Source organism: Oncorhynchus mykiss, chromosome 13, assembly GCF_057628025.1.
Source record: "Oncorhynchus mykiss isolate SJ-2025 chromosome 13, ASM5762802v1, whole genome shotgun sequence".
NCBI lineage: Eukaryota > Metazoa > Chordata > Actinopteri > Salmoniformes > Salmonidae > Oncorhynchus > Oncorhynchus mykiss.
Window position 1 is genome coordinate 13,921,570 of NC_143034.1, and position 23,939 is coordinate 13,945,508.

Here is a 23,939-nt window from a genome sequence, read left to right on the forward strand (position 1 = left end):
CTCCTGTACCTGCTGAGCTGTCAAACTAAACCATTACTGTACTTACCATGACAATACCAGATGTTTTGGTTCAGAGAAGATTGAAACGAGCCCTCTTGATTGGACAGTACGCAACAATAGATCTGACAGTCAGTTGGCTCCAGTAATGCAGTGGTCACCAAACCACCCTGTAGTCTCCTGGGGGAACTCCATCACTTGTGGCACTGAGCTTTACTCACATTGTTAATTCCAAATGGACCTCTGACCCCTACACATCTTAGTCACTCTGGTATATCTGCAAGGATTATGTCAGTGGTATTGTAGGTAGCCTAGTGGTTAGGGTGTTGGGCCAGTAACTGAAAGGTTGCTAGATAGAATCCCTGAGCTGATCTGTCGTTCTGCCCCTGAACAAGGCAGTTAACCCACTGTTCCTAGGCTGTAAATAAGAATTTGTTATTAACTGACTTGCCTAGTTAAAGGGTACATTAATTGTCAGGTCGCTATGTTTTGAGAACAAAACATTAAGGGCCGACTGTCTTGGACAAACAAATGTGTTTGAGATCATTTGAAAAATAATTTTATTGAACATTTATTAGTTGAAGTAAAAATCCAAATGTAAGGATTTGAAGGTCATTAGATTTGGGGTGTTGTGAGAATTTCTATCAAAATAAATAGTGCACAGAAATTCGGTCAAAAATCTCCCCGCTAAAGAAATTAATACCACTGGGCTAGAAGGAGTTACCACCCTATCTCTAGTACCGCTCATTTCACATCAGTCAGGGGAAGTGACAAGAGCAAACTTTGGGAGGAAGGAGAGAATTGGGACGCGGTCCTGACATTTCTGAAGAGTTCTGTCGTATCATGTAGAGAAGGTTTTGGCTTTCGACTTCCTCTTTCTGGGCAGCAGAGGGGAGAGGGTGGTAGCCAGAGGTTCCTCTTTGACCGGTGTGGCTGAAGGGGGTGGTAACCGCGAACCAGGCTCCAGCTTGACCCTGGAGGTCTTGGGGGAGTGTGGTGAGCGAGGTGACCCAACTTTAGGCCTCTTGGCTGGGGAGGCTTGGTGGGCGGAGGGGCAGCTGTGGTGGTTCAGACACACGGAGCAGAGGATTGACAGGTAGACACACCTGTTGACCAAACCCCACCAGCAACCAGTTGATCTCACTCCATAGATCCCTGTGTCGGGGAAGAGAGAGGAAGATCACCATCCCCGTCTTCATCAAAATCATGTCGGACAGAAATCACAAGGCAAAATGTTTCTCTTTCCTGCTGTAAGGGATCTGATTGGTCAGTGACTGGTTAACGAGTGACCTGATGGGTCAGAGGTAGAGGAAGTGGTGGTTACCAAGGTGACACCAGTCTTCCAGGGCCTTGGGTGACTCCTCTGGGTTCTTGGTCCCACCTCTCGTCCGTCCCAGCCGGTTGGAGATACGATGGACGTGTGTCCAGCCACACACACAAAACAAAAAGTAGAATGAAACTATCCCATGAGAAGACGCCCACTATATAATCCAATAGAACTACCACTCTGCACCTGATCAGACCACATCACATGCAGACTAGAATATGGCATTCGTAGTCCTATATGAGCCATACCTACCTATGCCAGAGACCTGGTGCCAGGTGATGTCCATGGCCAGGTGAGCCATCTTGGGTCCTACTCCAGGTAGTCGTACCAGGCCCTCCACTGTGTTAGGGATGTCCCCTCTAAACTTCCTCTGGAGCATCACTGACGTCTGCTTCAGGTACTTCACCTTGGTCTGGAGGAGGGGGGGGGGGGTAGGAGAGAAGACATGTCAAGGTTTTATTCATAAGTATTCACACCCCTTGACTTTTTCCACATGGTACAGCTTGAATGTAAAATGGATTACACTGAGATTTGTTTGGTCACCTACCCACAATACCCCATAATGTTAAAGTGGAATTGTTTTTTATTTGTCTTTTTTTACAAATAAAAAGCTGAAATGTCTTGTCAATAAGTATTCAACCTCTTTGTTATGGCAAGCCTAAATAAATGTGCTGAACAAGTCACGTATGTTGCATGTACTCACTGTGTGCAGTAACGACTACCTCATCATCATCATGTGCAGTAACGACTACCTCATCTCTGTACCCCACACATAGAATTATCTGTAAGGACCCTCAGTCGAGCAGTGAATTTCAAACAGATTCAACCACAAAAACTAGGAAGGTTTTCCAATGTCTCAAAGTAGAGCAGATGAGTTGGTAGATGGGTAAAAATAAAAAGCAGATATTGAATATCTCTTTCAACATGAAGTTATTAATTACACTTTGGATGGTGTGTCGATACACCCAGTCACTACAAAGATACAGGCGTCCTTCCCAACTCAGTTGCCAGAGAGGAAGGAAACTGCTCGGGGATTTTACCATGAGGCCAATGGTGACTTTAAAACAGTTACAGAGTTTAATGGCTGTGATAGGAGGGGATTCAATTATCTGTCCTGCGTTACCCCGGTGGAAGGAGTGTCTGGGATGCCTCTGGAGCATGAGCCAGGTGCCCCTTTCAAAGCCAGCTCAAAACAAAGTGATGTAGGTCAAATCTAATTTTTTTTGTCACACATTTTATTTGTCACATGCGCGAATACAAGTGTAGACTTTACCGTGAAATGCTGACTTACAAGCCCTTAACCAACAGTGCAGTTCAAGAAGAAGAAAATATTGACCAAGTAGACTAAAATAAAAAGTAACACAATAAGAATAACAATAACGAGGCTATATACAAGGGGCACCGGTACCGAGTCCACAGGCTAGTTGAGGTAATCAACATGCTGCCTTGTTGACAATATGATCGAGCATTTGAAATGGCCGTTCAGTCTAATCGAACTCCCTGAATATCCAGCAGGTGCGAGCGCTTAGTAATTAGAAGGGAAAAAAGTCCGGAACTAAGGATATTTATAGGGACATGACCGACGGGGGTTGTTTACTTTCGACCGAGTCCACAAACAACCCGCTGCGGTGAGTATGCCTAGTGCACAGGTGCTATAGCGACTTGTGTTGCAATCATATACCCAAAACAATAGTTTTTTGAAATGTTACTTGCATCTGGTCTTTTACAGGCTATACCAAATGCAATCCAAAAGGGTTTAGAAACATAATACTTTCTCCTCGTGCACGCTAGACACACTTTTACAATCTGTGTTTGGCGCCCAGTTTCTAGCCCGATATATTGTAACTCGGTCTAGAAGAAACACTAACCTACATGCAACTGAGCCTTTTTACCGACCTGTCTGCAGCCTGGTCTCATGGACTATACGTAACATAGTAAAAGTATTTCTGCCAGGCTGAAATCTGTATGAAATGTTAAGTTTGGTATTTTTACAGAAGACTGACAGCTACTTCAGGCAATAACCAAAAGGGTGGAGGGGTGGGTGTAGTAAAACTGACGTATAGCATTTTGGGTAATAAGCAACTTCATCTACTTTGGAACTACTTAGCTAAAAGGGTTAAGGTTAGCCAACATGCTAACCACCTTTACTCCTAATGTTTAGCCTGGATAATGTTAGCTACCTAGTTCATGTTGGCCACAACAAATTGGAATTTGTAAGATGTCTGTTTTTAACATCATATGAAATGGATGGACATCCACGACTGTAATACATATAAAATGTCATATATCATACTTGGTTTTCGGTTTTGCGTACAAAATGATAGGAAATGGTCTGAGACCAGGTTGGTGCCTGTTTGGGGAAGCTTCTCCCTGTCTGGTGGTATGTCAGTGGGTAGATGCTTCTGATATGGAGTGCATGGTTTGCAGTGCCCAGGAAAGAATTTTAAATTCAATTTTGGTCTCACCTGCTTCTCTGTAGACTTGTATTTTATTAGCCAACCCTTAACCTATATCTCCTGACCTGCTGTGGAAGCTCTAACCTTTTATAGGTGACGTCAATTGACAATCTGGATCCCACACAACCTGTATACTGTGCAGTAGGAATACTGGGTCATAACAGACTTGTTGGTTTATTTTTCTCCTTTAGTCATGGTTCTTCCTGGGCTTCAGGTTTGGAGATGGATCCTCTTTGCCTGCATTCACTGGCTTTGTGTCTGTCAAGAGACTCCAAGACCGTAAGTCCATCTGCAGTTAGAATTTAGTGATCAGACTTGCTTCTCTCGTCTCTGTTTAACGTTCTCTTGTCGGAGCAATTTTTCATCTCCCCTTTCTGCAGATCTTTATCCCCCTGTATATTTCACCTGGCTTTGGGTTTAGAGATGTACTGATGTTCCTGTTGCCGGGTGTGTTCTCTGTAGGGTTTACATGGTAGCCGTTCCTGCAGTGATCCAGGCAGGCTCAGAGGCCAAGCTTTGTGCCAGCCTTCTGCAGCCCAACGAGACCCTGGTCATGACCGTATCTCTGATTGCCGACGGGCAGAACAAGAGACTTCTCCACCAGAGTTCTGACCAAGAGTTTCACCGCTGTGTCCAGTTTCAGGTCAGCCCAGCACTGGTGGACTTCCAGAACCATTCCATTAAGAGTGGACTCTACTGCTCAGCTTTGATGCATCGCTTAGGTTCTTTGTGCAATGGCAGCTTATTTTATGGTTAATGTCAGTGGTGGCCTACCAGAACTTTTCTGTGATTCGGGCACCAATTTGTACCAGGTTTTGATTGAATGCTAGTATGTACTACTGAGACAATTTATATATGTAACTTACAGCAGGCTGACTGCATAATGGGATCCCTGCAGTAGTTAAACGCTCTACCTTGAAGTGGCTAGTGGCTCTTACCAACTGGGCCACACGGCACCACACTTGATTGTCCTATGTTATCGGGCCGTTTGTTCACCGGTGTTGCCCTGTTTCCGTCCCTGACAGGCCCCTTGTGTGAAGAGCGACGAAGTGCAGAACTTTAAGGTGGAGGTTCGAGGAGAAACATTCCTATCAACAGAGGAGAGAAGGGTCATGATCAAACCCTACAGCCCCATGACGTTCATCCAAACGGACAAACCAATCTACAAACCAGGACAAACGGGTAATGTTAGAGCCAGTACACCTTTAGTCTGGTTGCTAAGAAACGGGCCAATTAGGTGTTGGCATGTTCTGTAATGGTTTACTCTGGGGCGTTGCCCTTTTTGGGCCCCTGACCCCATTTTGACATCAACAGTTATCCACGACCCCACCATGCTCCCTTTGTTTATTTGAGGCTATAACAGTATTACAATGAAGTGTTGTTTGTGCGGCCTCCCGGGTGGCACCAGAGATTCTGGGTTTGCGCCCAGGCTCTGTCGTAACCGGCCGCGACCGGGAGGTCCGTGGGGCGACGCACAATTGGCCTAGCGTCGTCCGGGTTAGGGAGGGTTTGGCCGGTAGGGATATTCTTGTCTCATCGCGCACCAGCGACTCCTGTGGTGGGCCGGGTGCAGTGCGCGCTAACCAAGGTTGCCAGGTGCACGGTGTTTCCTCCGACACATTGGTGCGGCTGGCTTCCGGGTTGGATGCGCGCTGTGTTAAGAAGCAGTGCGGCTTGGTTGGGTTGTGTATCGGAGGACACATGACTTTCAACCTTCGTCTCTCCTGAGCCCGTACGGGAGTTGTAGCGATGAGACAAGATAGTAGCTACTAAACAATTGGATACCACGAAATTGGGGAGAAAAAAGGGGATAAAATTCAAAAACAAAACTAAAATGAATGAAATATTGTTTGAAATGCATCAGGCAATAATTGTGTAGAAAAGAACCCCATCATTGCTGGCAAAGCTCTTCCCCAGTCTGGTCCCGTCCTCTCTGTTCTAACGTCCTGCATTATGAGGATTGTAGAGGGAAGCGATAGACATCTGAAGAGCCTCGTTGTTCAGGAATGTGGTGCAGATGCAGTAAATCCCCCTGGGTTCACTCAGGATATGTACACTGGAATCAGGCTGGGAATCCTCAACCAGTATTTCTGGGAATCCTTGGAATTGAGAAAGTTGCCTGAAATTCTGCTTCTAATATTCTCATTGTGTTTGGTCTTGTCGTTGGCTGTTTACAGTGCTTTTTAGAGTCGTCACCTTGGATACCAATTTTAGCCCCGTCAATCAGCTGGTGAGTTGAAAATATACGATTGACAATAGTATTTTAGTTCAGTCTCTACTATTTCAATCCAAGATGCAGAAGTGTCACAATACTGTGATGGACAACGCAGTCTGGGATTATGCACAGCAATCAACCAGCCAGGACATGAGGCTTCCATTCATATCGGTCAGATTGGAATGTATGGGGTCATCTTTTCCTGAGATTGAATTGCAAATGCTACATGTGATGTGTATGTTAAGTGACCAAGCCAATCAGCTGTCTAGTAGCTGTAGACAGCGATGCTCTGATGTTTACGTTAAGTGACTAAGCCAATCAGCTGTCTAGTAGCTGTAGACAGCGATGCTCTGATGTTTACGTTAAGTGACCAAGCCAATCAGCTGTCTAGTAGCTGTAGACAGCGATGCTCTGATGTTTACGTTAAGTGACCAAGCCAATCAGCTGTCTAGTAGCTGTAGACAGCTATGCTCTGATGTTTACGTTAAGTGACCAAGCCAATCACCTGTCTAGTAGCTGTAGACAGCTATGCTCTGATGTTTACGTTAAGTGACCAAGCCAATCAGCTGTCTAGTAGCTGTAGACAGCTATGCTCTGATGTTTACGTTAAGTGACCAAGCCAATCACCTGTCTAGTAGCTGTAGACAGCTATGCTCTGATGTTTACGTTAAGTGACCAAGCCAATCACCTGTCTAGTAGCTGTAGACAGCTATGCTCTGATGTTTACGTTAAGTGACCAAGCCAATCACCTGTCTAGTAGCTGTAGACAGCTATGCTCTCTTTTGGCATTGGAGTTCTTAATGAAACATGACCCCGTCTCTTGTCTTTGCCCTTCACAGTACAACATTGTGGAACTTGAGGTAAGATCCTTGCTGGTGTAACTTTATGTTGACTGTCAGTGTAAAGACTGCAGCATTATGACTCCCCCTGCTAGCTAGGTCCTCATATCCACCTACTGTACAAGTTAGCTAAATACTTCCAATCAGCGTTGTGTGTAATCTGGGCCCTCTTCAGTAGATTAATGTTGCAGATATAACTGACTCCTTGTCCTGTATACTGTTGTGAACGCTCCACAACGTTGTGTCCTGCTGAACATGCCCCTTCCTATGAACCAACAGGACGTTAATCACAACCGGATTGGACAGTGGGTCAACACTACATCCAGTGGCAACATTCTGCAGCTTTCTCACCCCCTGAACTCTGAAGCCCCTGTAGGATCCTATACCATTGTAGTGTGGATTGGTGGAGAGAAAATCTACCACAACTTCAAGGTAGAACAGTATGGTAGGTTGAGTTTCTCTTTCATGCTCGGTGATGTTGCATCACAATCCCGGAACGTTCTGGAGTTCACTGCTGTTCTTTTTATCTGTAGTTTTGCCCAAGTTTGAGATCAACATGAACCTCACTGACAAGATCAGCGTTGTTCAAGAGGAGTATGAAGTGAAAGTGTGTGCAGAGTGAGTAAACACTATTGGTGATTTGCAATGTACTGTAGTTACAAGGTGATGTGGAACTCCACTACATGTCATTAATTATCTCATTACGCGAAGGCAGACCTGGGTTCAACTGCTATTAGAAGTATTACATTAACTTTCACATTTCAAATGAAGGATTTGAAAATACAAGTAAATAACATTGTATTGGTCACAACACGTGTTTGGTTCATGTTGAGGGTGCAGCGATATAGATGATCAATGCCAGAGGTATAGAATACAGTATAAACATATGAGATGAGTAATGCAAGGTATGTAAGCATTATTAGTGACTACTATTCCAATGATGTCAAGTCTGTAGGCAGCAGCCTCTGCTAGTACTGTAGCTTCATTTGATAATACACTTGGAAATTGTTATGCATTTGAGGATACTCTAATCCACTTATTTAAATATAGAAGTCCTTAAATATGCATGTGGTCTGCATTAATGACCCATGCTAATTGAAGACCTATAGTGCTACTGCTCAAGTCTTCAACTGCTGCTAGGATCCCTGAGATTTGTTAGTGGCATTTACGTGACCAGCTGGTTCTTCGGTCATAAAGCATCTCAGATTAGGATGGCTGTTCTAGGATCAGGTCCCAGCCTTGACATGTGACCTCGTTCATTATGATCTATAGTTAAAACTGATCCCGTTCTGAGCCTCTATGAATACAGGTCCAGATTCATTGACCGTGTTCAACGCCTGACTTCAAGCCTTTAGGTCTTACGTTTTCAATATGGTAACTGGATGCAGGAAGTTGACACTTGTCTTGTTGTGAATTGAAATCAGATACACGTATGGGCAGCCTGTACCTGGTGAAGCAGGGGTGAAGTTGTGCCGACCTTTGGTGGACAATGCAGTGATACCAATAACAGTTGATGAGCGAAATCCACAAGGAGTTCCTGATTACACACCTCCATGCCACAAAGAGTCAATAGAGGTCTGTCTGCTTTCCTAAAACGAGTAGTGCTGTTTTTACCAACATATGACATTTTGAATGGGATTTAAATGTGTTTTTGTGGTTCTGCCTGCTTTTCCTAGATGGACCATACTGGCTGTGCTTCTTATGTCTTCAACATGGCACTTTTCACAAAGAACGCAGGAGAGAAATTGCTGGGAGACGTGTTTAGTTTCCATGCAGAAGTACAGGAGGAGGGGACAGGCAAGTCCTCATCACAATCATTATGAGATGCATCATGTTGACTCAATACAAAACCCTTCATTTCACTTCAGCTGATGGCGACGTAACTATTGGCTGTTTCATTAGATCAGGTTCCCTAACTGTCCTATAAAACCATATTTGTTTTAATTTGACAGGTATTACACTGTCAGAGGAGAGAAATGTAGAGCTCTCCTATGTGATTGGAGAATTCACATTTGTTGACACGCCCCAAATCTATGAGCATGGATCAATTATCGAAGGCAAGGTAAGTCCAAATGGTGTTCCTGTTGCATTGTGGATGCTTGGTTTGTCCTGCTTCCTGAACTGCTTCCCGCCCTTTCCTCAGATAAATGCTGTTCGATTTAACAACACACCCATCTCTGACATGTTAGTCTACCTGTTCGAGGAGAAAGGCTGGTCCTCATATCTACGACTACAGAACCTAACCACGGACAGTCGTGGTATTGCCAGGTTCTCCGTCAACACAACCAGTCTGCCCAAAGAGAATATTAACCTCGTAGTAAGTATGATTCCTTCTAGGTTTGAGAGACTTTATACTCGATGCCAGTCTCTGGGACTATACAATATCTACATCTTAAATAGAACTATAACTAATTAAACTTTATTATATCTGATTAATAATGTTAATTCATAAGGAAGGGATTGTGTTTTTTTTAAGCAAGCAAAAAGGGTCGTTAACCTGTGGTTGAACCGACTCAACTTAGCTCTGGGATGTTTAGATAAGGTAGAGTTTTCCATTATCTGGAACTGTCTCTTAAATAGTGATGGATGAAGGTGAATCTGGATAAGTGTGTGTCTGGAGTGAGCGAGCTAGTGGGTTGGAATCAACTTTTGAACCTGTTCTGTCCTGGTCATAGGAGGAAAGACATTTTATAACCTATGACGTCATATTTTGTATATAAACTGTTGGTGGTTTCATGGCAGCGAGCTCCGAGAATAAATACTGTCATCTAATTTTGATAAGACTGGTCCCTGTCTATTTTATACAAATAAGAATCTTACACATTCTTAAACAGAGTGCATTTAATTAATGAACACACAGGAATTATGACATTCCTGTGACGGGGGAACCAAAATGTGCACCGCTTGGGCTCCCCAGGACAGTTGGGGAAACGATGCCCAGAGGTCATGACCCTAACAGGCTAGGTGGAAGTAAGGTGGATCTGTTACCATATTGCTTCCTGTCATCCTCTCAGATCCCCACTGTATATAGGATGGGCTCTAGGGGTTGATTTAGGATTGGGCCTTTAGTTTCTATTCCTTTTGTTCCTTTCAGGTAAGCGACACCCCACAAGTGGAGTACCCAGGATACAGGGTCCCCTATTTCAACAGAGGGCAACACCTACTCTCGCTGATCCAGCCCGCTGCCCCTGACATTAAACCGTCCAGCTCCCTGGCTATTCAGAAGGTGGAGAAACCACTGGCGTGTGGGCAGGCGGTGTCCATCACCATCCGCTATGCCATCGTAGGGGAGACTGTCCCAAAGGGCTCTGTGGCTGTCCTCTACCTGGTGAGTAGAACCAGGAACAACCTGCAAACCCATGGTGCCTCTCAAACAGCACCATATTTCCTATTTGCACTCCTTTTGACCAGGATCATGTCAGACATTTCCCGAGACACTTTCAAAGGAAGGATGTTCCTAAACTACACCAATACTCCTAATCAACCACTGTAACCCAACCTTGCTCATGTTACAAATTGGAATTCGTAATATATAAATAATACATTTAGCGAAGTCATAACCGATATAAAATGGATGATGGGCATCCACAAATGAATAGGTGCTAACGTATCATACTAATGGGAGTCGTGGATTTGTTAACCGTGTTACGTCTACCCCATGAGTCCAGGTTGCAACGTCTCCACTCTGTTGCTGAGAACTGTTTCCTTTCCCTCCAGGCCTTGTCCAGAGGGGTCATAGTTCAGCATGGACACATCAATGTTACTGTGCAGCAGGACAGTCCTGGTGAGTGAGTTTCATGAAGTGATTCTGAACGTTCTGGAAGGTGCTTAATGAGTGACCTGCTCTTTGCGTTGCAGTAGCCGAGGGTGACGTCACCTTGACGTTGGCAGTGGTCCCAGAGATGGCGCCGGTGGTTCAGCTCCTGGTGTACAGTATGCTACCCAGTGAGACTGTCATCGCCCACAGCATGAACTTCCCCACTGAGAAATGCTTCAGGAACAAGGTGTGTGTGTGTGGAGGAGTCTGGCATATCCCCAGTGACTGTACATCACAAACATTGTTGTCATTTTATGAAAGGTGTCCAGTATTTCCATGCAGACTGTAATCATACCTGGAGTAATGGTATCTGTGTCTGCCAGGTGTTGGTGGAGTTCTCACCCTCCAACGCTGTCCCAGGGGAGGAGAACACCCTGCATCTCTCGGCCCGGCCCGGTTCCCTCTGTGGCCTCGGTGCTGTTGACCAGAGTGTTGGCATCATGGAGCCAGGGAAGAGGCTGGATGCTGACAAGGTAACACAGCTCACTGAAGTGAACAGTGGTACCACCATACCTACTGTTTTGGTGGTGCTGGGAATACAACCAGTGACCACAGCAGACATGGAGTGGATCTGTTCACTGTTGGGAGCTTTTATCAAATGTGATGGGACTCATTCTCTGGCTTGAGGCCCACTTTCTATTGCCTCTCAGTAACTGGAAAGCACCTCCTTGTTGATGGGACAACTTTCTAAACGTTTAGCAACGGACAACAAAATGGAGTGTTTCCCCAAGTAGTCGTTTCAGTCTGTTCTGTTTGGTCCCCAATGAACAAGGTCATTTCACACCTCCCTGTTGTCCCTTTCCAGATATTTAATTTGCTACCGGTCAAGGAGACGACCTATGTTCCCTACGAGCTTGAAGATCCAGTAGCATGTTTACGCGTTAGACCAAGGAGATCCATAATACCACACCCATATGGACCGTCTGAGCAGACAAATGATCCTTATGCAGTTTTTCAGGTAAATATTTCTGCCCTGTTTTCTCAACTTGAAGCCTCTTTTTGTTCTTTCTGGGAAGAATCAGTCACCATACTGTTACAATGTGTTAAAATGAATAGAATGACAAACTGACTTATTACTAAATTGGTTCTGCTATTTCTAGACACTGGGATTGAAGCTAGCGACTAACCTGGATATAAGAGTACCTTCCTGCCTCAGTTACCAGGGGAACCAGTACTATCGCTCCTATGGTGAGATGTCCTTACCAACCCTTATTCTCATTGCCAAGTCTAATGAATCTTGGGTTATGGATGACCTTTTGCTAGAATAACAAAGCCTGGTTAAACTGGTCTAAACACTGAGCCCAGCATTCAGTCTATTTTTAACTTGACACTAATGGCCATATTTTGTGTTGGTAGTAGCTTACAGCCTAATGGCTAGGCCTGGATCAGCAGGTCCTAGACTTGAAATGGCTGTGGCTGGTGGACTTGCCGCTCCACCTCCGCCACCCATACAGACGGTCCGTACATTCTTCCCTGAGACATGGATTTGGGACCTTGTGGAAGTTGGGTAAGTGCTCTGCAGAGTGAGGCCGACCTCTGGTGAAAGCCCTCTTAGCTCTTGCCTCGTATCCAAACAGTAGTGGTGCAGATTAGGAACCTGAACCTCTGTAAACTGTAGGTCAGCTTCCTCTTAGGAAATACCCTTTGACCTCAATGGGTGTCCCTGGTTAGATAAAGCTTAAATGCATTTGTAACAACAAACTGTGTTGAAATTAGTCTTTCTCTATTAGACACGTGGTGGCTTTCTGTTTGAACTCTGACCTCTGTATTCCAGGGAGTCTGGATCTCTAGATGTCCCCCTGACAGTCCCAGACACCATCACCACCTGGGAGACTGAGGTCTTCTGCCTGGCCCCCAGTGGCTTTGGTCTGGCTCCTCTGGTGGAGCTCACGGTCTTCCAGCCCTTCTTCCTGGAGCTCACCCTGCCCTACTCAGTCATCCGGGGAGAGCACTTTGAGCTGAAGGCCACTGTGTTTAACTACCTCTCCAAGTGCATCATGGTACGACGCTGCACCAGGATGGTTTCTTGAGTTGTATTGTTTGTGTCGTACCACGTTATCTTACCCCGTGTTCCTCTTTGGCAGGTTTCTGTGACTCCAGCTCTTTCCTCAGACTACACTCTCACACCCTTGCGTGATGTCCAGGACTCCTCGTGCTTGTGTGCCAATGGACGAAAGACCTTCAGTTGGACTATGGCCCCCTCTGTCCTGGGTTAGTCTTCATCTGTTCAAACGACAGAATGGATGTCAACCTGAGTTGTGTACTGGCACCGTATTGGCTGTTGTGTACTGGCACCGTATTGGATGTTGTGTAACCTGCGCTGTCCTGTGTGTAGGGGTTTTGAACGTGTCTGTTAGTGCGGCGGCTGTCCGGTCCCAGACTGCGTGTGACAACGGGGTTGTGAACGTACCGGAGAGAGGACGCGTTGACACAGTCACACGGAGCCTGCTGGTGAAGGTATGTAGTCTACCGCTGTGGGAGAACTAACGTTAGGTAGCACAGATACTGTCTAGTGGAACTGCCTCTGAAATGAATCCCTCTCCTCCTCCAGGCTGAGGGAACAGAGAAGAGCCACACCTACAACTGGTTGCTGTGTCCTACTGGTCAGTAATGAATCAACGTTGAATGTTTACGGTGGTTGACGTGATCATCTTCATTCAGCTCCTCTTTGTGTCCACAGGAGAAGCTCTGACGGAGGAGGTGGAACTGCAACTTCCCCAGAATGTGGTGGATGGCTCTGCTAGGATTTCCCTCTCGGTTCTGGGTAAAATAAACCATTGTGTAGTGGTGGGAAGACGAACCTTCTCAGTGACGATGCTGCTGTTTGCTGAAGAGGACAGTCTGTAACAGAAGTCCCTTTTCTCTGTAGGGGACATCCTGGGTCGGGCCCTCAACAACCTGGATGGACTGTTGCAGATGCCGTATGGGTGTGGGGAGCAGAATATGGCCCTGCTCTCCCCCAATATCTACATCCTGGAGTACCTGAGGAACACAGAGCAGCTCACGCCAGCCATCCTAGAAAAGGCCACCAAGTTCCTCACTAGTGGTAGGAGAGTCCCTTCAAATCTGTCTTGATTAGATGCCAAATCCACAAACCGGGCTGGATTTGTCCAATTAGAGGATTTCGTTTTCTATTTTAAAGTGTTTCTCCACGGTGTACCCTGCTGTCATGGTAACAGCGGAGCTGCATGACAGATGATCTCAATGTCTTAACATCACTGACCCAACACATGGTTTTCTACTGAAGTCATTTGATGGTAGAATATTGACACTGTCTCATAGCACCCTATTCCTTACATAGGGCAGGACTCTCCAACCTTGTTACTGTCCTGTATGTAGGTTTTCACTCCAACCCTAATCTCGCTCCCCTTCTAATAATTAGCTGGTTGAATGGGGGTTAATTACAACTTGGTTGGAGGGTAGCTCTCCGTGAACAGGGTTGGAGAGCCCTGAGATATAAGGAGCCGTTTGGGGCACAACTCTGGGAATAGAACAAGCGCTTGGTCACCGTTGATGATAAAAACCCACCGGCAGGTTACCAACGGCAGCTGAACTACAAGAATGCTGATGGTGCGTACAGCACGTTTGGACAAGGCTTGGGGAACACCTGGTGAGTACTTGGCTTGTTTTTCACCTACTGGTAGTTTCAATGACGTATTGACCAATCAAATGGCATCTCTGGCATGGAGACGCTGGATAGGACAGCTGACGCGTGTGATGTCATGACTTGGAGCTTGACGATACGATGTTAGGGCTTTTAAATGAATCCACTTCTTTCTTCAGGCTGACTGCTTTTGTCTTGAGATCCTTTGGCAAAGCCCAGTCTTTCATCTATGTTGACCCGGCAACGATGGAGCAATCCAAGACTTGGTTGGAACGTCAACAAGGCCAACGTGGCTGTTTCAGAACTTTAGGGAAGCTCTTGAACAACAGAATTAAGGTATTTATATTGCTAATAAACTGGTTGTCTGTTTCGTCAGACCGGCCGTAGTTTGATTTCAACAGGCTAGATACAGTTGGTGTCTTGACATTGTTTTCTAGGGTGGAGTGACGGATGAAGTCACACTGACGGCTTACATCACTGCTTCAATGCTGGAGCTCAACATGTCCGTGACGGTAAGTAGCTTCACTCCATGGAACCATTTCTCACACCGTCATTACAGGCAACTCATTCAGCCTCCTGTATGAAATCTGTCTCACATCAACTGTCATTTACAGCTTCTACGACGTAGTGAAGTCATTTCTCTGCCAGTAGCCTATGAAATAACAAAGAATGGGCTTAGATCTGTAAGGGAACACCCCCCTGAAATGGACAAAAATGAATGGGAAGTCATTGGCATGGACAAACCATATACACGGTGTCTAATACCACTCAATTTGGCGTTTCGTTCAAAGTTGATTGCAAATGGCAAATGCCAGGTGTAACACTTTGAAAATCCAACAGGTGGCGAGCGCGCTCCACTGTGGTTTTTCATATTGCAAATGCAACAAGTCAACATCAAAAAGCAACATTTTGAAAAAGTGAGAAATTCTAAAACCTAGCAACCCCTTAAAGTGCTTTCTGGACCGTTTTTCGAAATTCTTTTGATTTGTGTCAATTACACATGTATAAGAACTTCATCAACATACTTTAGCCATTTAAAAAAAATATATATTTTTTTTACTTGTGCATAAGGCATATGTTTTGTCCATTTGCAATGTGATTTCATAGTCAAAAGTAACTTTTTTGGGGGCCAAATGCCATAAGAAATTTGACATGCTCAAATCCTGCAGGAATGTGAAATTGACTGGCATGATGAACTCGGGATGGCTGGGCAGTGATTCTGGTACCTCACTGTTTAAACATATTGCAAATGGACAATAGTCACCAGCAAGTCACTGTCAATTAGATATCATTCTGACACCAAACCCACTTTTTCCAACTCGTTTAGTAGCCACAGAGCTGGCCCAAAATTCACAACACCTTCTATTCAAACCATAATAAAAACGTAGTTACGTTCCAGCTGCGGGTCCAGTTCTGATGTTGTGTAGGCCTAGCTGAGGCAACCCCGAATCCCAAGTTTTGGCTCGCTAGGTCATTTGGTGCCCGAGCAAGACCCTAATTGGTGCTGAAAATGCACTTTTTTCCATGCCTTGCTACGGGGTCCTTGAGTGAGCTATCGGACCAAAACGTTGGGGTCCGTCTATATGGGCCGAGGCGGTCGCAATGCACCTAGTCTTGCGACTCTGGGACATTTCTAAATGTTGTCATTTTCGTGATGGTCAAAATGAATTGAAGTCATTGCAAATGTACGAGGCTGTTTCTCGCTCCGAGAACCTTCTATTGCGTGCTGAGTTACGTGGCTCTATCGACCTGAGGTCTAGAACAGGTTTCGGAACTCTAGGTCTGACGGTTCTTTAAAAGTTCCAACAAGGTTAACTAATGCAGGCACTGTCTGTCTCTACGCACCCCAATGGGTCCCTCCTGCCAAGCTGTGTGAATGATTTTATGGGAATCATGACTGATTTACAGTTCATGGGGGTTGCCTAATCACACATGAAGTTTTGGACAGATCTGACCATTTTAACCCTTCAAAACAGCCACTATGACACCATTTAAGGCACGTCCGGTTGGCAGAGGAAGCTATAAATAAACTCCTATCCTGATTGGGGTATGCCTTTACAGAATCCTGAGTTTTTTTTAAAAAGTCTTTATGTTAAGAACTGAGTTATTTACGGAGGGTTTAGTGAGTGTTATTTCAGAAAATCACAAATCTCGCAGAGCTCCGCAGCACACTGTAAAAAGATTCGCATGAACACCCTGCAACTGGATCTGTAACTGTTTAAAAAAAAAAAATGGACGATTTCTCTTAAATGACGATGGATAAATGGCTGGTTCTTTTTTTTAATTGACACCAGAGGCTCCTTGACTTTGACGTGAAGCGGAAAAATTATTGCTCTATTTTCATTTTGGACCTTTTTTCCCAGAAAAATGGCCATAACTCAACCGTTGAGGCCTAGACGCCATCTTGTTCGGGGCCAACTGCCCATCATGCCAAACCTACGCTCACCAAGTTTTGGCTTCGAAATATTTTCAGTTTAGGAGAAGGCCACGTCGTGATGTTTTGTACATTTGCAATATGATTGCTTATGCCCTCTTGTGGGATTTACCGGGACAGTGGAAAAATGACACATTTTATAAAACGGAAACCGAATGTCTGAGTTCGTTTGACTTCCCGGTAGATCCGGCCCAGCCGCACGGCCCGACGCCGTCCGTGAATTTTACAAACGTTTTCGGACGTCTATTAAGGGACCGTATATTTGCAATATGGACTCTCACTAACCACATGGCGAATGTCAAAATGTTCCCTTAAGGTATGTTACTACATAAATTATTGTTAAGAAGAAAAAAAAAACTCTTGCTCCTAAAAAATGTTTTGGACATGAATTGGGGAGGTCAGAACTTTGTATTGTGTAGTCTGTATTAGGATGAATAAGCTAGTCCTTATTCTGGTGTGTGTGCTCCTCAACCCTCAGGGGGTCTCCTGCACTGGTCCCAGTCCTCCTCTGAGACCTCGCCCTCCCTGGAGGTGGAGATCAGCTCCTACGTTCTGCTGGCGTCCCTCAGTGCCTCTTCTCGGTCGACCTCTGACCTGGGCTACGCCTCCCGCATCGTCAGGTGGCTGGTGAGGCAGCAGAACGCCTACGGAGGCTTCTCTTCCACCCAGGTATACTTTCTAAACACCAGTGGTCTGAAATGGTGCACTAGTACAAACATTGACTCGTATCAGACCACAGGGCATGTGTTCTTCATGTCCAACCTGGTGAGGCTCCCTTCCACTGATAGAGCCTAGAAACCATCATCGTAATGGCTGGAATTGGGATTTAGTCACTTTAGCAACTGTTCAATGTGAGAAATATTCAACCCTTTTAAAATGGTCTCTTTTCATTTTGAACTGATTGTCCTGTGGTGTGCATGTCTAGGACACGGTGGTGGCCCTCCAGGCCCTGGCTCTCTACTCCACCAGGGTGTTCAGTAGAGGAGGAGCCAGCACAGTGACGGTCAGGTCTCCCAGTGGGGACCGGTGCCTCTTCCATGTGAACCAAAACAACAAGCTTCTGTACCAGGAGAGGGCGCTGCAGGACACAGAAGGGAAGTACAGCGTTGAAGTGCAGGGCAGTGCTTGTGCCTCAGTGCAGGTCAGTGAAAACACATCTCTCCTCCAGTCCTGTGGCGCAAGATGCCCTTTAATACACAGTACAGGGAAGCTGTTTCTTCTGGCTCATAAAATGTTTGTATTCGGACAGGATGGTTTCCCTGACTTCCTCTTCTCTATCCCAGGTGGTGCTCCGCTACAACGTCCCTACTCCTACCAGAAGCACAACGCTCAGTATCCAGGTGACTCCAGAGGTGGACTGCAACAGGAAGTCTTTGAGACCCAGAGTCACGCTGAAGCTCCAGTCTCGGTCAGAATGAAGGACATATTTGTATGCATTCTAGTAAATGTGTGATCTTGGAGCGTGACCTGCAGAATGGGTTTGACCCAAATTAATTAGTGTTATACCTGTGTATAGGTTATTGACTTTCTAGTTGGTACCTCGGCTTGGATCAGTCAGAATGCTTATCTGGTCTTTATGGCTAAAGTAATCCAAGCATTTTGATTATTAAAATCAGCTGTCAATCATCTTTCTCAGATATCATGGAAAGGAGCTCACCACCAATATGATTATAGTGGATTTGAAAATGCTCTCTGGGTTTTCTCCAGATCCAGACTCTTTGGGGAGGGTGAGTTGTTGGGACCTTTATCCATGGAGGTCTTGCCTCGTCTGTGTCCCTTTGTTTAAGGATGACGGTTCTTTGTTCATGCAATATCAATGACTTGTCTTCACAGCTGCGGGGTTCAAGTCAAGTGGATCGTGTTGATATCAAAGATGACCATGTGTTAATGTACTTGACAGAGGTGAGGTGAAAACCATTCACATGGCGCTTCATTTAAACATAATATATTTTGATGTACAGTAACTTCTGCTTTGATCATTTAATGACCCGTTTGTTTGTTTTTCTCCCAACAGCTGACATCACTACTTCCTTTCCACATCACCCTGGACATCATACAGGAGTTCCCAGTACAGAATCTAAAGCCAGCAGTGGTCAAGATCTATGACTACTACCAGCCAAGTAAGTTACTCTACTAACCCTCCCCAAAACGTTATTTTTACCCTCTTCTGAGGAACATTTGGTCAAGTTGTTTTCATTTACTGAGACGAAGCTGTCTTACGGTTACAGGTGACAAGGCTGAGACAGAATACGTCTTCCCTTGCAACTAGGGGTTCCAAGCTGGTGAGCTACTTGAAATCTGGAGTTATTGGTGATGAATTGTGTACTATACATGATTTAGGGAGCCAGTCTTCCTTTAATCTAAATGTTGGTCAGTTTGCTAAAGGATTCATTAAATGTCTTTGCTCCTCGACAGATGGAAGAAGATGACATTGATGTCACACCTGCAACCCTTGAGACGTCTTTCAAGTGCTGAAGTAAAACTATGGATCTGGAAATAAAGTGTTTCATTAAAACCCTTTTCTGGAGCCTGTTGTCTCTGAGCAGTGAGGTGAATATTGAGGCAGTGGTGTTCATCCTGGGGTACATTAAGCAATGTGATTGGGTCCAGTAAACAGAGCAGCTCTCTGGAGGTGTAGTTTCCATCTGTGCTGTTAATCAGGGTCGCCAACTGTACAAAGTTGTAGATGTTGGGTTCTCATCTCTTCTGTTCCTCAGTCTGGGACATGGACCCCTGTATTTATGAAGGCCCTGTTCTTTTAGTTCTCATCAGGGAATGGGTCAGGACATGTTACCACTAAATGACATTAACGTCTTACTGTGATCTCCTGATGAATGGTGTGGGCAGGGCAAGATGTGGTGGTAAACACCTCACAAATCAATGAGATTAACTGAACAATTGACGACCCAACAGATACTCTAGAGCCCTACTGACAACGACTCACTAAATTCTATGAAAGAAACGTATGCAAACATGCTGTGAAAACAGTAGTTGAAAAGCCGTGTTTATGGCCTGACAATGGGAAAGAAAAGACCTGTTCTGGGTTGTCTCCTGTACCTGCTGAGCTGTCAAACTAAACCATTACTGTACTTACCATGACAATACCAGATGTTTTGGTTCAGAGAAGATTGAAACGAGCCCTCTTGATTGGACAGTACGCAACAATAGATCTGACAGTCAGTTGGCTCCAGTAATGCAGTGGTCACCAAACCACCCTGTAGTCTCCTGGGGGAACTCCATCACTTGTGGCACTGAGCTTTACTCACATTGTTAATTCCAAATGGACCTCTGACCCCTACACATCTTAGTCACTCTGGTATATCTGCAAGGATTATGTCAGTGGTATTGTAGGTAGCCTAGTGGTTAGGGTGTTGGGCCAGTAACTGAAAGGTTGCTAGATAGAATCCCTGAGCTGATCTGTCGTTCTGCCCCTGAACAAGGCAGTTAACCCACTGTTCCTAGGCTGTAAATAAGAATTGGTTCTTAACGGACTTGGTTAATTTTTTATTTATCCTTTTGTCAGGTCGCTTTGTTTTGGGAACAAAACATTAGTGGCAGTTATTGTTTGGGACAATATACATGTTTGAGATCATTTGAAAAATAATTTTATTGAGAACCTTTGTTGGTTTATTAGCTTTGGTGTTGTGAGAATTTCTCATCAAAATAAATGGGGTCCACAGAAATTTGGTCCAAAAATGGTGTCCCCGCTAAAGAAGTTAATACCACTGGGCTAGTAGGAGTTACCACCCTATTTATTGTACAGCTCATTTCAAATCAGTCAAGGGAAGTGGCAAGGAGAGAGAAATGTGACAACGTCCCTACATCTGTAAAGGGATTCTACCTCCTTCTGTCGTATCATGTAGAGAAGGTTTTGGCTTGGACTTCCTCTTTCTGGGCAGCAGAGGAGGGGAGAGGGTGGTAGCCAGAGGTTCCTCTTTGACCCTGCAGTGGTGAGCGAGGGGACCCAACTTTAGGCTTCTTGGCTGGGGAGGCTTGATGGGTGGTGGGGCAGCTGTGCTGCGAGGATTGACAGGTTGACCAAACCCCACCAACCAGTTGATCTCACTCCATAGATCCCTGTGTCTGGGAAGATCATCAATCGCAGTCTTCATCAAAATCATGTCGGACAGAAATCACAAGGCAAAATGTTTCTCTTTCCTGCTGTAAGGGATCTGATTGGTCAGTGACTGGTGTCGTGTCTTTATCATAAAATTGAAGACTTAGTTTTTATCAAAGATTCTCTAATTAGTATTATGTGATTAAACTGATTAATCATGTAACTAACTAGGCAGTTGGGGCACCAAGGAAAATATTCAGATTACAAAGTTATAATTTCCTAAACTTTTCAGGTATTTTATCTGATCAATTAGTCTTCGAATTAATGAATAATTTACTTTACCTCACGTTAGTCTCATTCCAAATGTCGTAAATTGTTGGTTATCTGCACGAACCCAGTCTTTACTATGAGTCATCCATACATCAATTGTCTTAAATCATTTATTAACTTAGTTTGTTTATGCATTTCTGTGCATTACTAAGTAAAAATGGTTCGAAAAATGGCGGCTTGTTAGACAAAAGGGGATGTGGGGGTCACCTGAGAAGTCACCACAGAGTTGATAATTATAACAATTGAAATACTAATCCTTTGCACATGAACGCTCACTCATTCGGGAACAATTGCAATCAATATATTTTTGCGCTCAGTGTGTCGTCTTGATAGCTGTTGAAAAGTTTGTTTATTTTGTAGAATTGTCGGTCGTGGTTAGAGGGGATAGTTCAGAGCGACATTCATTCATGTTTTGTAGAATGGCGGTTGTCGTTCTTTGCGTTCAATGATACCGAATTCCTAGCTGCAGACTAGTAATTAATATCAAAGACTTGTTCTTATTCTGTCGGTATCGATAGTCTAAGAGTTTAACCACGTGGTATGGTTAAAAGATTCAGCAATGGTCTGCAACCTTTGTCCTCTCGTAATGGAGAAAAACATGGTCTATTGAGGACTTCTCAAGATTGGGGTTTTATTCGGAATTGCAGAAAAGGGCCTGACCCTAACTGGGCTCATGGGCGGTCCTCTGATTTAGTTCAACTCAAAAGGGAATTGGGAGTTTCCTTCATTAAAAAGTCCAAAATCACATGACACAATTTTACAAACAGTATCATCCTCACTCATTCATCTTATACAACAATTAGATGTAAACCTCATATCTGAGGCTATTATATAAACAGCGTTATGGTAATGTGGCCGCACCGTCTTCCATGAGCTTCCCCAAAATGTAACGGACGGACCAGTTCGAAGCTGGATTCTTCACCCATCTTTTATACCTTCTCCGGAACATAAATGTTGTTCGGACCTCAAGTTCTGTGAGGTGGAAGCAATTTCTTTGTTCTCTATGAAACTTCCCTCTGTCTCTATACTGTGTGGCCATTGTCGTAGAAAATCGGTTCAAATATGACACTTGTAAGAACTTGTGAAATCAATATAGGCTTTTAATACAACGTAAAGCAAGCCGGAGTGGTCCGCGGAACACACGCCTTTCCAGAGCACTCGCTCTGATTTATACACATACAACATATGAGTCCATCCCACATGCAAATGAAGTTACTTCCCTCAGTCCATCTGCCACCATTATATCCCAATCTGTGCATCCTGCTTGTTCAGCTCGATAACGCCCATATCTGCTTTCAGTCAAGTTATAATGGTGACAGGACCTCTTCATGTCCCAAAAATAATACATGCCTATCTTATGCTATGGGCCCCCTTACGTTCAGCCTGGTGTGTTCTTTGGTATGTCTGTCCTTATTAGGACTCGTAGACTGTGTCTCTTCTGACATTCCTTCAGCATCTTCATGTCCTAAAAATATATGGCCTATGTCTATAGTCCATCAGTTGGTCATTTGGCTGACCCCCTCCTTTGTATGTCCCTCTGACCTTGGTATGTCCAGCTGTCCTATGCTCTCATGGCCTTACTCTGGCCTCCTGTCCTATACAATAGACAATGCATTTTACCAGAATGACAAATGCACTCCAAGTGTATCTTTCTCCTGTGTTACAGTATTATGTTTCTCCCTATATGTACATCTTTCTCCCACACCATGAGGCAGGGTCTTCTCTAGGAATTTGTGACCTCGCTGACCACAGCAGCCTGGTTGAAGGAGCAGAGAGGTGCTCTCTGTACCCAAAGAGGGCAACGTCATGACACTGGTTAACGAGTGACCTGATGGGACAGAGGTAGAGGAAGTGGTGGTGTCACCTTGGTAACCAGTCTTCCAGGGCCTTGCGTGTCTCCTCTGGGTTCTTGGTCCCACCTCTCGTCCGTCCCAGCCGGTTGGAGATTCGGTGGACGTGTGTGTGTGTGTGTGTACATAGACACACACACACAATAAAAACAAAAGATAGAATGAAAGTATCCCATGACGAGACGCCCACTATATAATCCAATAGAACTACCACTCTGCACCTGATCAGACCACATCACAACATGCAGACTAGAATATGGGATTTGTAGTCCTAAATGAGCCATACCTACCTTTGCCAGAGACCTGGTGCCAGGGGAGCCATCTTGGGTCCTACTCCAGGTAGTCGTACCAGGTCCTCCACTGTGTTAGGGATGTGATAATGGGGATTTATTTGATCATGTCAATGATTAGAATATTCCACCCTGAAACCATATGATTGTATGAAATTGATTAGTCATGATGAAATTGATTAGAATAATGAGATTATTCTAATGGTGTGTGTGGTACCAATAAGTGAGTACTGATGGTGATGGTGGCCACACAAAATATTGACACTTTGGGCCCACTCACTTTTGTTGCCACTGTTTAGACATTAATGGCTGTGTGTTGAGTTATTTTGAGGGGACAGCAAATTTACACTGTTATACAAGCTGTACACTCACTACTTTACATTGTAGCAAAGTGTCATTTCTTCAGTGTTGTCACATGAAAACATATACTCAAATATTTACAAAAATGTGAGGGGTGTACTCACTTTTGTGATATACTGTATACATCCGTGTGTGTAGGTTGTCTATTATAGTATCTTAAAAACAGACTGAGCAAGATTCGGTGCCGACCTTGGTCGGGGCCACCGAGAGTACTTCCCAGGGTCTCCCTATCTTGAGGGAGGATGGGGAGTAAGTCACGGATTCCCCTAAACTTTGTCAGCTGGGTAGGAGAACATTGTGTGCTAATGTTAGTGTGAATGTGTGTGAGTGAGAAGCCAGTATAAAATGAATTGTTTTGTACAA

At 44.7% G+C, this 23,939-nt stretch overlaps 2 protein-coding genes across 5 annotated transcripts; both read left to right on the forward strand.

The window, feature by feature from the left end:
• Positions 1 to 2,739: 2,739 nt before the first annotated feature.
• LOC110493403 (alpha-2-macroglobulin-P) lies at positions 2,740 to 14,862 on the forward strand. Of its 4 annotated transcripts, none has more exons than XM_090195256.1 (28): positions 2,740 to 2,952; positions 3,972 to 4,059; positions 4,243 to 4,423; positions 4,806 to 4,962; positions 5,958 to 6,010; positions 6,835 to 6,855; positions 7,114 to 7,279; positions 7,368 to 7,452; positions 8,259 to 8,409; positions 8,511 to 8,631; positions 8,787 to 8,896; positions 8,978 to 9,151; positions 9,929 to 10,162; positions 10,552 to 10,618; positions 10,693 to 10,838; positions 10,975 to 11,124; positions 11,457 to 11,609; positions 11,752 to 11,839; positions 12,008 to 12,158; positions 12,426 to 12,651; positions 12,736 to 12,862; positions 12,987 to 13,108; positions 13,203 to 13,254; positions 13,332 to 13,415; positions 13,521 to 13,697; positions 14,186 to 14,261; positions 14,435 to 14,591; positions 14,693 to 14,862. In XM_090195256.1, exons 2-28 carry the CDS (start codon positions 3,974 to 3,976, stop codon positions 14,837 to 14,839), a joined length of 3,462 nt encoding a protein of 1,153 aa, XP_090051382.1. In that variant the 5' UTR covers positions 2,740 to 2,952; positions 3,972 to 3,973; the 3' UTR covers positions 14,840 to 14,862. The 4 variants fall into 4 exon arrangements, with proteins under 4 accessions (XP_090051382.1, XP_090051383.1, XP_090051384.1 ...); XM_090195257.1 differs by having other exon boundaries at positions 12,011 to 12,158; XM_090195258.1 differs by having other exon boundaries at positions 10,696 to 10,838.
• A 2,211-nt stretch (positions 14,863 to 17,073) lies between these two features.
• On the forward strand, positions 17,074 to 19,207 carry LOC149978712 (ovostatin-like). The gene is made up of 9 exons (XM_090194593.1): positions 17,074 to 17,086; positions 17,168 to 17,358; positions 17,615 to 17,830; positions 17,973 to 18,097; positions 18,326 to 18,416; positions 18,523 to 18,591; positions 18,704 to 18,809; positions 18,918 to 18,971; positions 19,105 to 19,207. The coding sequence occupies exons 1-8, from the start codon at positions 17,074 to 17,076 to the stop codon at positions 18,956 to 18,958; spliced, it is 852 nt and encodes a 283-aa protein (XP_090050719.1). The 3' UTR covers positions 18,959 to 18,971; positions 19,105 to 19,207.
• The last annotated feature ends 4,732 nt before the right edge of the window (positions 19,208 to 23,939 follow it).